The sequence below is a fragment of the Apteryx mantelli genome, chromosome 5 (assembly GCF_036417845.1).
Source record: "Apteryx mantelli isolate bAptMan1 chromosome 5, bAptMan1.hap1, whole genome shotgun sequence".
NCBI classification, from domain to species: Eukaryota; Metazoa; Chordata; class Aves; order Apterygiformes; family Apterygidae; genus Apteryx; species Apteryx mantelli.
The window spans coordinates 21,759,206-21,770,269 of record NC_089982.1 but is presented as its reverse complement, the minus strand read 5'-3'; the positions used below and the strand labels follow the sequence as shown (position 1 = coordinate 21,770,269).

Here is an 11,064-nt window from a genome sequence, read left to right as displayed (position 1 = left end):
GTAAAACACCCGCCCTTCTCTCTGCGTCTCCCGGGGTTTTTTTAGCTCTGGCAGCTCCCTGCCGAAGCTCAGTGTCGAGGCCGCCGCGCGGGTTGCTGCTGGCGGCCCCCGGCGGGCGGGGAGCCGCGGTGCTGGCCGGGGCGCGCCCGGCAGGTGGCGCCGCCGCCCGCGGGCGCAGGGGCGCGCAGGGGCGCGGAGCGCAGCGCCCGGCGCCGCCGGCGCGCGCAAGGCCCCGGAGAGGCGGCGCCGCTGGCCGCGGTGCGCGCCCGGGCTCAGCTGGCCGTCACGGGCGTGTAGAAGTGAAGTGGAGAGAAAGAAGAAACAGTAGACGACTGAATAGCTCCTTTAAATTACTGCTGACACCTCTGTTGCAGCTCCCTAAAATCTCAATCAACAATCCATTAGAACTCGACGGGAGTAAAACTAAATCCTCGTTTAAGTGTATTTATCCGATCTCTTTTCTCTCTTTCAAATGCTAAATCCATTTCAGCATATGCCCCTTCTTTCTCTCGCCTTTCTCTAAAGACTGGCAGCCTATACTACTCTTGTAAATATGAAAGATGCTAATCATATGACATATCACGTCTCAGTCGGAGCCTGGAATAAAGCCTTGAGATTTGGGATCATTGCCTCCAGACAACAGCTTCATCAGCCGGAAAGTTGGTTTTTTTCTCCTTTCCTTCAACTCTCAATCCCTTCTTTGTCTGGGGGAAAATGCAGCCAACTCGAGCCACCCTGGCCATATGGTTCACTCTGTGTTTTCTTAGTTGAATTCTGAATTGTTTGTGACTTGCGAAGGGGTTTTTTTTTTCTCTTTTTTTTTTTTTTTTGGATGTGTGTATAAAGACATAGAAGAGGCTGCCTGTGCTGGGGTGGCTTTGCAGGGTTGCTACATGTTCTTCACATGTTCCTTTCACACACTCCTTCTGCAGCCACTTCACTGCTACTACTCCGTGTAAGAGCCAAAATATAAAACCCTGGGCACACTTTTAACAATAACGCAAATGATTCCAGAGACCTTAGGGTTTTTTTTCCCTCTGGAGGATGAAAATGCCTTCTTTAACATGATTTGTTTTGTTTTTCAGCAGTGCCTGCACTCATCCACAATCTGGTTTGGATTTGTGGCGAGTGTGTAAAATAGGGTATATGCTTTCTAGCAAATCTGTTATAAAAATAACGCCTTGGACAAGAGAAGCACAGAAGTATTCTGTAGTAAGGAAGAGTGGCTTTTAAGATGTGTATAATTTAGGAGCTGAATGAGTTCGGTGCGCTCAAGTTTGGATAGCCCCCTGTTTGATAGCAGCCTGCCAAACTTTCTTTCTCTCTTTCCTTACACAAACCCCCCCCAAAAGGCCCTTTCACCAAATCATTAAATTCTACAGAGGTGGTCAAGCTAGTCCTGCTTTTCATGCGTTTGAGAAAGAAAAGGGTCCTTGAAGTTTAGAAGATGCCCAAGGAAAACTCATTGAATGACATCAAAAGAATGAGTTTCCATAGCTGTTGAAGCACGAGAGCTGTGTAGCTGCACAAAGGCGGGTTGGGGCAGTGGGACTGTCCCACTGCTCTATCCCAGCACAATTGGGTCACTGAAATAGGGAATTAATTACCATTGGAGAGTGGGCAGCCCATTCACCACTGGCTGAGTTTTATTAAACGCCAATATAAATAACAAAACAACTCTTGTGGCTGCACTATTCCTACACGCCAAAGGAAGGATTATGTTGGGGATTAACATCTTAAAGTCTATGAGACTTTCTGACTCAAGGCTCGGAGCTGGTAATCGTATTTGTCTCCTGGTTCAGCGATTAGTGCTCTCCCTTGCGCACCTTCGCCTGGATGGCCAATGTCCCTTTTTGCAGGCACCGGGTTTTTCACACAATCGGCTGTTCTTTTCCCCATATCTATAGAAAAGAATAAGAAAACTGAAGCGTGTTCACGCGATCCTCAAGCTTCTCTTCTTCATGGGAAAGGAAGGGACCGGCGGCCTTTTTTCACAAGGGGGGGGGGAGGTGGGGGAGGCAACCCCCCTTTGGGGCTGGGGGGGGGAATGCACAGGCAGGTCTCTGGGTCGCAAAATTGCTCTGCGGGCCTGCACCTGCCATGCAAATCTGCCGGCAACAACTGGCCCCGCGCGGGGGCTTGTCCGCCGTCAGGGGCCAGGGACCCATGCAGGGCAGCGGCACCCAGGGGAACCCTTCCCTGCCTAACCCCGAAAGGAGCCCTAGGCATGCAGGGGGCCCGGGAGCGGGACCTGGCCTCATCCTGCCCCTGCAGCGCTGCACGGCAGCTTTGGGAAGGGCCTGGATGGGGGGGGCTGCAGCAGCCCCTGGTTGCACCCCAGTGCCCTGCCAGGAGGGACGCAGTGTGACCCCCAGTTTAAGGGCAGAGCCGTCCTGCTTGGACATGCGCCCCTCGCACGGTTGGCGGGCCCCGCTGTTGGGCCGGCACCCGGGGACATGGGGTGCAGGCGCACCTCGATGCCGGGCGGCTCACACCCCCCCCTTCCCCCTGCAGTTTCGCCCTGTCCAGCCAGGGCCGCGGGCCTGGCAGGGCGCTGCTGGCGCTCGCAACTTGTGAGGTCGGTGTGTGGATCCAAAGGTCTCGCGGCAACACAGACCCTAAACTTTTAGGGCTATCGGGTCGCCTCGGAGTTCAAGCTGCTTAGGGCAGACAAAGCCGCGCGGAGGGGCTCCCCCTCTCCCGCACGCCAGCTCAGTCGCCTTTATTTCGGGGCTGTGTGATAAGCTTAAATCATTGTGCTCCCATTTCTTGATCGTTGCCTACTTTGGGCTTTTGTCCCTGTAAAGTAGGATCACGCCTGGCAAAGGGGCTGGAGTTGAACAGTTTGACCCTTGGAGGACAGTTCACGCCGCCGTGGACAGCGGTGGCACTCCTGCTCTCCCCTGGCCAAGCGGCCCAGCCCTCGCCCGCGGGGCGGCCCGAGACCACACAGGCGCCTCTCGCGTCTGGCCGGGCCACGCGAAGCCCCCCATGGAGGGGGTCGCAGGCTCGTCCCGCAGCCCCCGAGCACCACACACGCCTTCCCAGCCCCCCTTGCCGCCACACGTCTCCTCCTTGCGCCGCAGCACCATGGCTGGCTACTGCTCGCCAGGAGGTTTAAGGGGCATTTTGGTCGGCAGGAGCTTCAACACGAGCACCCCGCACTTCCCACCCACGCCAGTGCTCTTACGCCACGGCTGGAAGGAAAAGGCCCATGGTAAACAGGGTGGGATGGAGGGGCACAGGCTGGCCCCACCGCAGGGGACTCTGCCCTGCGGTTTAAGGCAGATGATGGAAAACCAGAAGCTGTCACGGGGAGTTCCTCTTTGTGTCACTCTCCCCGTACTGCCGAGACAATGTACAGGTTTCCCTTTTCTTGAAAGGGGGAAAAAAGTGTCAAAACCCCTTGGAGTCTCAGACATTTTCTAATAGATCGGCTAAATCGTAATGAACTGGTGGTCACTGATGTTACCAGAGGATGCAGCTCTTAGCTGGGGTGCGAAACTGTGCATAACACAGTTACGGGAGGTTACAGAGATTGACTTTAGAAATTAATACTCGAGTACATGAAACACTTGAGGCAGTTCTTTACTAAGCAACCCAGTCACACTTGCCCTCGCAGGGAGCAAGACGGGGCCACGTACTCACGAGGCAGCAAAAGGAAGGGGATTTAACCGGGTGTATATGTGGTGTGTCTGATGAGACGATTGCTGAGATTTTAGTCCTGGTTTGTCTTTTCTGGGCTTTTTCTACAAGTTGTGCATAAAACTGTATCAACAGAAATCCTGTATTAAAGCCCAACTCCCCGCAATTGCCCTAACGATGACTTTTTGTATGTGGAGGGTACCACACTGTGGTTTTCATTTTATATGTCCTTAATGTCATTCTTTTCCCCTGATGGTCTGTCAGAAAGAGCAAGTTTGTTGACCCTGGGGGCATGCTGCAAGGCCTATCTATTCTCTCGGGCTTTTTGCCTGAGAGGGTGGTCTGGAAAAGAGGTGGGGGTGGAGGCTTTTTCAGTGGATTGACAAGTTTCTTTTTTTTTCTTTTCTTTCTCCCCCTTTTTTTTTTTAAAGTCTTCTTGAGTGTATGTTGTGTCCTGGAGTTACGTTTTACAAGGTTGAGTGAGAACTGCTGCCCAGGCACCAGACTGAGACCTTTCATGAATGAGAAAACACAGATGTCAGGCAGGTACTTCTCATTCGTCAGGCTTGTTCTGCTCCTTGCCGAAACGATGAAAAAGGAGCGAAAAATGCAAGGGTACATAAAGTGTCAGCGAACCCATTGCGTTTTAGCGCCTGGGCTTATATAGAAAATGTATCTGCGGGGCACGCTGTGCCCAGATCAGCCCAATATCCCAGCTCACTTCTTGCGGCTCTGCCACAGGGACGGACGCGCTTGAGTCGCTATTAATTATGTGCCTTTGTCGGGGCCGTGAACCCCGGTCCCCCCGCGCACGTCTGCTCCCCGCACACTTGCTTTCGCCCCCCGGCCCCCCTCCAGCCCTTCCTCGGGGCGCGAGCGGCGGGTTTCCCTGCGGCGCCGTTGCTGCGTCCCCCGGCAGCAGGTGCTGCAACAGCGGCGACCTACAAAAAAAAAACTTAATTCCCTTTTTTCCTTTGCCTCCCCCGCCCCCCCGCGAGGTTGCGCTCCCCCGGGCTCCGCGCGGGGGAGGAGGGGAGGGGGCGGCGCTCCTCAATGGGGCGCTGCTCCTCAATGGGGGCGCTGAATGGGAGCCGGCGGCGGCGCGCGTGGCGCGCGGGGCGCCCTGATTGGCCGCCGACCCCCCATTCAGCGCTAAATGAGCGGCACGCTCCGGCGGGGCGCGGGGCGCCAATGGCGGCGCGGCGCGGCCCGACGGGGGGGGGGCGGCGGCGGCGCGGTGCGGCGGGGCGGGCGGCGGCCGGGACCGGGGGGGCGGCGGCGGCCCCCGGCGGGTATATAAGGGGCGTTAAGGCGGGTCGTGTGCCAGACACGCCGCCGCCGGGGCCCGGGCCGCTCCGCCGCCGCCGCCGGGGCGCGTGCCAGCCCCCGCCCCGCCGCGCCGCGCCGCCCCGACGGCCTCGCCGCGCCGCGCCGCAGCATGCGGGGGGCGGCCGAGAGCCCGGCGCCGGCGGGCGACGACGAGCTGCTGCTGCTGCGGCGGCGCCGCGCCTCGCCCGCCCGCTCGCCCTCGCTGCCGTCCAGCGCCGGCGAGGAGGAGGAGGAGGAGGAGGACGACGAGGAGGCGCCGGCGCCCCCCGGCGAGGCGGCGCTGTCGCTGTCGCTGCGGCGGGGCCGCGGCCGGGGCCGCGGCGGCGGCGGCCCGCGGGCGGCGCGCACGGCGGAGGCGGCGCAGCGGCTGCGGCGCAGCCGGCGGCTGAAGGCCAACAACCGGGAGCGCAACCGCATGCACCACCTCAACGCGGCGCTGGACGCGCTGCGCGACGTGCTGCCCACCTTCCCCGAGGACGCGCGGCTCACCAAGATCGAGACGCTCCGCTTCGCCCACAACTACATCTGGGCCCTCACCGAGACGCTGCGCCTGGCCGGCGCCGCCCGCCTCGGCCCGCCGGGCCCCGACGGCAGCCCCTCGCCCGCCTCCTCCTGGAGCGGCGGCGCCGCCAGCCCCGCGCCCTCCGCCTCGCCCTACGCCTGCACTTTATCGCCCGGCAGCCCCGCCGGCTCCGCCTCGGAGCCCGAGGCCTGGGGCGGCCGCTGCGCCCCGCCGCCGCGCCGCCGCCTCTAGGCGCGCCGCGCCCCGACGTGCACTTTGCCCCGCGCCCGCGCCCGGCCGGCTGCCCGCTGCGGCTTGTAGCGGGCGGGGGTGGGAAACCGGGGGGGGGGAACCGGGGGGGAGGAAGGAAGAAAAGTTTTTATTTTATTTTATTTTATTTTAAAGTCGTTTTGTTAGGGGTCCAGGTTAGAAGTCATTGTATAATTTGTAGGCTTTGTGAGGGCTGAATGCAAGCGTGGAAATTTAGGCTGAACTCTCTATCAAAAGGAGGAGGAAAAAAAAAACCGTTAGGGGGAAGCGGGGGTTTGGGGCGGGAGGGTGGACCTCTTCATGCATTATTTATTTCGACCTTTAAGGGGACGAGGAACTCCCCCCTTCTTTCAGGAGATTAAAAATAAATCAACAGACTGAAAACCTACACAGACACGGGACATTACAGCGATCAGCCACACACGTGTTCGCGTTTATTTATTATAAAGAAAGATTTCATGGAAAAATATGTATTTTTTTGTATAATTTACAGAGTTTATTCTAGTATGTATTTACAGCTGAAGAGCAAACGGATTGTTCTCGTCATAAAATATAAATAAAAGATCTAATTTTCCTAGCCTTGTTTGTTTGCTGCTTCGGATGGTCTGCGTGCCCTCTGTCGGGACTCGTTCAGCTCCCACCAGCGAGGTGCCGGGGGCCGACAAGTGTCCCCGTCCCCACCGAGGCGCAGGGCCGAGCCGGAGCCGGAGCCGGAGCCGGAGCCGGCCACCTCGCAGTGCTCGCCGTAGCGGGTCGGTCGCGTGCCTTCCTGGTCATGCAGATAAACATGCCGTCGGACAAAATTGTGGCAAAGTGGAAACCAGCCAGGCTTGCACTCTCGTGGTGCCCGGAGACCTCGAGGCTCGTCTGTTTTCCGGGAGCCTGATGTACATTTTCATTTCCAAAACTTTGTTTTGCTTCTTTTTAAAAGAAAATAAAAATAAAACTTTTTCCACAGCAGCAGAACAAAACTGAGCTCCTTTTTGAGATGCCAGGTTAGCCGCAGGCAGAAGGGGGGGGGCACCGTCTTTAGGTGAAAAGGTGCTGGGAGAGAAATGGATCCAGAAATGCTCTCTTCTTCCACCAAAGTAAATCCTCAAAACTTTGGGAAGATTTTTCCCCAAATTGGGAGGGGTGTCACGTGCACACCAAAATCAGCCCCCGGCTCTTCTGGGGGTGGCTCCTTTTTGTTGCTTGGTTTCTCCCGTAAGGCAGCCAAGGAGACCCATCGCAGTTCTTGCATGAAGCACTGTAGTTTATTTAAATTCAGTGGAAATTTACTGATTACTTACTTTTGCCTCTTGATACAGAAGGTGCAGTGCAGCAAACGCACTTTAATGACAGGTAGAGAAACTGCTTCAAATACTTGTCAGCCGTGATGATGCCCGAGTCTCATGGATTTGAGGGTGCAAACTCAAAAAAGTATGTGGCTCTCGCTCAGAGCATCCCTCGCTGCAAACCCACCACGGCACCGACCTGGTGTTCCCCGCTGGCTGCCTTTCTGGCCAAAAAAAAAAAAAAAAAAAAAAATAGCCCAAGCAACAACCTCCAGGAAAGGTGCGGCGGGGTCCTATCCCTTCATTTTATTCCTTCGCACCCGAGGCGCTGCCAGGGAGGGGAGCGGCTGCCTGGGGAGCGGCTGGTGCATCGGGGCCCTCCGGCACATCGAGGCCCTCCCCACGGCCCGGAGCCCTCGGTCCCTGCCGGGGACAAACACCTGGAAATCATTAAAAACCAGCGGAGGCGCCTGAATGTATTAATTAAATAAAATGTGCAGCACATTAATCTGCCCGGTGCCCCCAGATCCTGGGAGCGTGAAACCCGGCCCTGAGAGCGACATCCCCAAAGGGGGGGGGGGGGAGAAAAAGAAAAAAGAAAAATGTGTGAAAAGAGAATTAGTGAAATTAGGTTAGGCCAATAAACCGCGCGGGGGTTCCCCCCTCCCGCCGCCTCGGGCGAGCAGGGCTATCTGGCCTGAGCTATTGTTCCCCCCCCCCCCCGGCAGGGGGGTTATTGTGTGATAAATAATTCCTGGGAAGAAAAAGTGGGCACATTTGCATAATCGCCGCTTTGATGTGGCCAGCCGCACGAAGCCGCGTCGTCGTCGTCCCCCCCCCCCCCCCCCGAGCCGCCACGGGCCGGGAGCCCCCCTCCGCCGCCCTCGCCCTCGCCCTCGCCGCCGCGCGCGGGGTCTCAGCAGCTCGCGGCCTGCGCCGCTCGCCCGCCGGCCCCTTCCCGCGGCCGCGGCGGGAAGGCTTCCCTTCCTGCTGGCGCTCGGGGCGAGCAGGCCGCGGGCCCGGCCGCGGCTGCGCCCTTTCGAGCGGAGGTTTCCCCCTGCCGCTTGGGCCAGCGCGGGGGAGCGCCGGGGGCGAAGGCGCGGCGCCTGCTGCGCCCTTGCCCCGGCGGAGGGCTCGCGCGCCCGCAAGCCGGGTCGGGCCCTGCGTTTCCTTTTCGCGCGGCGGTTTCCCTAACGGGGTCACCAGCACTGCGACCCTGGGATGCCGTGGGGTGGAGAGGGGAGCAGCCACAGCAGGGCTCGCCCGACGTGGGGTAGCCGGCGGTGCCCTCCGATGCTTTGCCATTGAAATGTATACCGCATTAAGCAGTTACGCACACATGGGCTATTTTTTAACACTGGATGCATTAGCTGTCCCAGTCACCTGGGATTTTAAACAGTTAAATCTTTCCTTATATTTCCATAAGGAACTATGTATCAAATTTGAAGAAATGTAACACCTCCTCAATGAAAGCCTACCCCCAAATATTTGTAAAGCCTATTTTTATATATGAAGGGCCTCCCATTTCTCTCCACAGTGTGTAATAGGCCCATGAACAGCACGTGGCAGAGTCAAGCGTCAGGTGAGTCCCACCTTTGGACCAGACCCTGCAAGGGCAAAGGCGGGGGGGGGGGGGCATCTGTGGGCAGGTTGGGTCAGCTGTGCATAGCGTTTCACTTGCCGTAACGGGCTCTGGACAGTGCAGGTGATGCCACATGTCAGCATATGTAGTGGGACAGAGATGGTTTTATCATGGTGACACTGAATTGGGGTTTATATCTTGGTTACAGTGAGTATAATCTATGTTTATATTTGTGTATATGCATGTCTGTGTGGTATCATTCAGTGTGCTGTATTACCCGCTCACTGACTCTATGTCAATCTATGACTTTGAAATACAAGTCCAGGGAAAAAGCTGACATGACAACAACTCCCATGAACACGTTTAGGTCGACGGGACCACGTGTTTCTTGGGACAGGCACGTTGCTGGCAGCCTGCAGCCAGCCGGGGTCTGCCCTCTGCTTTCCTAATTCCTCCAAGTCTGTGCTTGCCACTAAGGACAAGGCAGGCTTTGCCTTTGGTTGCTGAGGGGCAAAGCAGGGGGGTGCACACGGAGCTCCTCACCCGGACCCGGGGTGGCTGCCAGCCCAGCAGCGCCAGCGCCCGGCTTTCTGCCTCTTCGGGAAACGCCATCCGACCGCTTGGGAGCCAAGCGCTCGTGGGGGTGTCAGCAGGCCGTCTGCTCCCGGCTGAAGTAATCAGATAAACTCAGCGTGAAGGAATAAACCGGAGCCAGAAGCAAGGCTAACGGTTAGATGCAGCTAAGCCCGTGTTTTTCAGGCTGGTATAGAAACTTGTTTGGGAGAGGCTGACTCCGTGGCAAGCAGCTTGGGCGGCTGCACTCAGCAGCCCATGCAGGCTGTTAAATGGTAGAAAGTGACTGCTTCACCTAATCTTATTCTATACACAGGGAAAACAACTTTGCACAGAAACAGGAGCGCTATCTGCCAGACCAGTAGTAGTGGGAGCCGCAAGCATGAGGGTTGTTCCTGTGACCAGGTATTCGTGGCAATGCATGTAGCCAAGCAGATGGAAAAAAAATGTTCATTTATACTCTTCAAAACCACTGGTTTGCATGTGCAGTGAAGTGTCTGCAGAGACTTGGGCAGTACTTGGCAGAGGCGTAGGCACCCGGGCGTTGCAATTTATTGCTGGGGAGGCGAATCGTGCAAGCCAAACCCTGTAGGGCTTGGACTTCATAAAACTTGTTCCCCACGCGTGCAGCGGGCATGTGGGGCCGCAGGTGCTGGGAGGCTGCCGTGCCGGCAGGGAGTATCCATCGTGCCGCCGCAGCTCGGGCAGTCGGGCGCTTTCTCCCTCCTCCCCTCTCCCTCGGCTTTTATTAAAAAGAAGAGAGACTGGACCAAAGCTGATGGCATATTTACCTTCATGAGTTTTAAAAAAAGTTAATTACTGCTCGGAGCAAGTTGGTATGGCTGTCCTGAGCTGTCTTTTATTAGGAGTCGCCTTCATTAATTTCCCTCGCTGGATTTGCTGCTAATAGCTGCCTGGCCAGGGGCAGCACAAAGCAGCATCTGTGCCATTGAGCGGGGAAGCGGGAGTCAGGCAACGGCGGGGTGGGAGGCGACGCCGTTTGCAAATCAACCTCTATTAACATGACGGCCTGCTCCGAGGGAACGGCATCCCGCATCCGGCGCGGCTGCTCGGGCTGAACTTTGCTGTTACCCATCCGCCAGCAGAGGAGAGACAGTGACCAGCTCCTCCGCGCAGTGGAGCAGGGAGCATGGCCCCGGGGCCGGCCGCTGGCCGCAGCTGTGCTGTGGGGGCTCCCGTGTAGCCTCTGGGGGAGTGGGAGAGCCGGGGAGGGGTGACCAGCTCGCTGCGGCGAGGAAATGAGTCCAAACAGCCCTGCCGGCTCCCTGCTCCCGTGTCTCCTCTCAGGGCCTTTCCAAAACCCGCAGCCTTGGGTTTTGAGGCACTGCACACAGGGGTTTCATGTGTGCAGGCACATAGGTATCATTTTGTGTGTGTGCTGCCAGGCCAAGATTGCTGGATTTTGGTGTCACAGCTGTTTCCCTCACCGGTGGGAGCGGGCTAGGGCTGCCGGCCCTTCGCCCAGCGCCTGGCGAGGCACAGCCACGCTGCAGCCACAAACAGCTTCCTTTTGCACCGCACCTCTTGCGAGAGAAGTTTCTGAAGGATTTTGTAGCAGTGTCGGAAATTAGCCAAGCAGTGAGAAAATAACTCTGTCAACACTCCTCAGGGTGATTAACATGCTTTGCTCATATGAACTTTTCCCTTTCGAGATCAGAGGAATGAATTTCTGTAAATAAGCACACGAAACGTGTCAAGCAAGCCCTCCATCTTTCACCTGGATACTTACAGAAAGATAAGGAGAAGAGACTTCTTTAACTGAACGGCTTCCCGAAAGGACAGGAAAGGCTGTGTCGTCAGGTTGTCAAGAGCATGAGGGTTTTGTGCTTGACTTGCTCTGGTGCTCGCACTGGGTGTGAACTGCA

At 57.2% G+C, this 11,064-nt stretch overlaps 1 protein-coding gene across 1 annotated transcript; it reads left to right on the top strand.

Moving 5' to 3' along the window:
* Window positions 1-5,083: 5,083 nt before the first annotated feature.
* On the top strand, window positions 5,084-5,728 carry NEUROG2 (neurogenin 2). Its single transcript, XM_067297022.1, has one exon. The coding sequence runs from the start codon at window positions 5,084-5,086 to the stop codon at window positions 5,726-5,728; it is 645 nt and encodes a 214-aa protein (XP_067153123.1).
* Window positions 5,729-11,064: the final 5,336 nt, after the last annotated feature.

Coding starts and splice junctions, on each gene's coding strand:
- NEUROG2 (XM_067297022.1), top strand. CDS start 5,084: ATGCGGGGGGCGGCCGAGAGCCCGGCGCCGGCGGGCGACGACGAGCTG.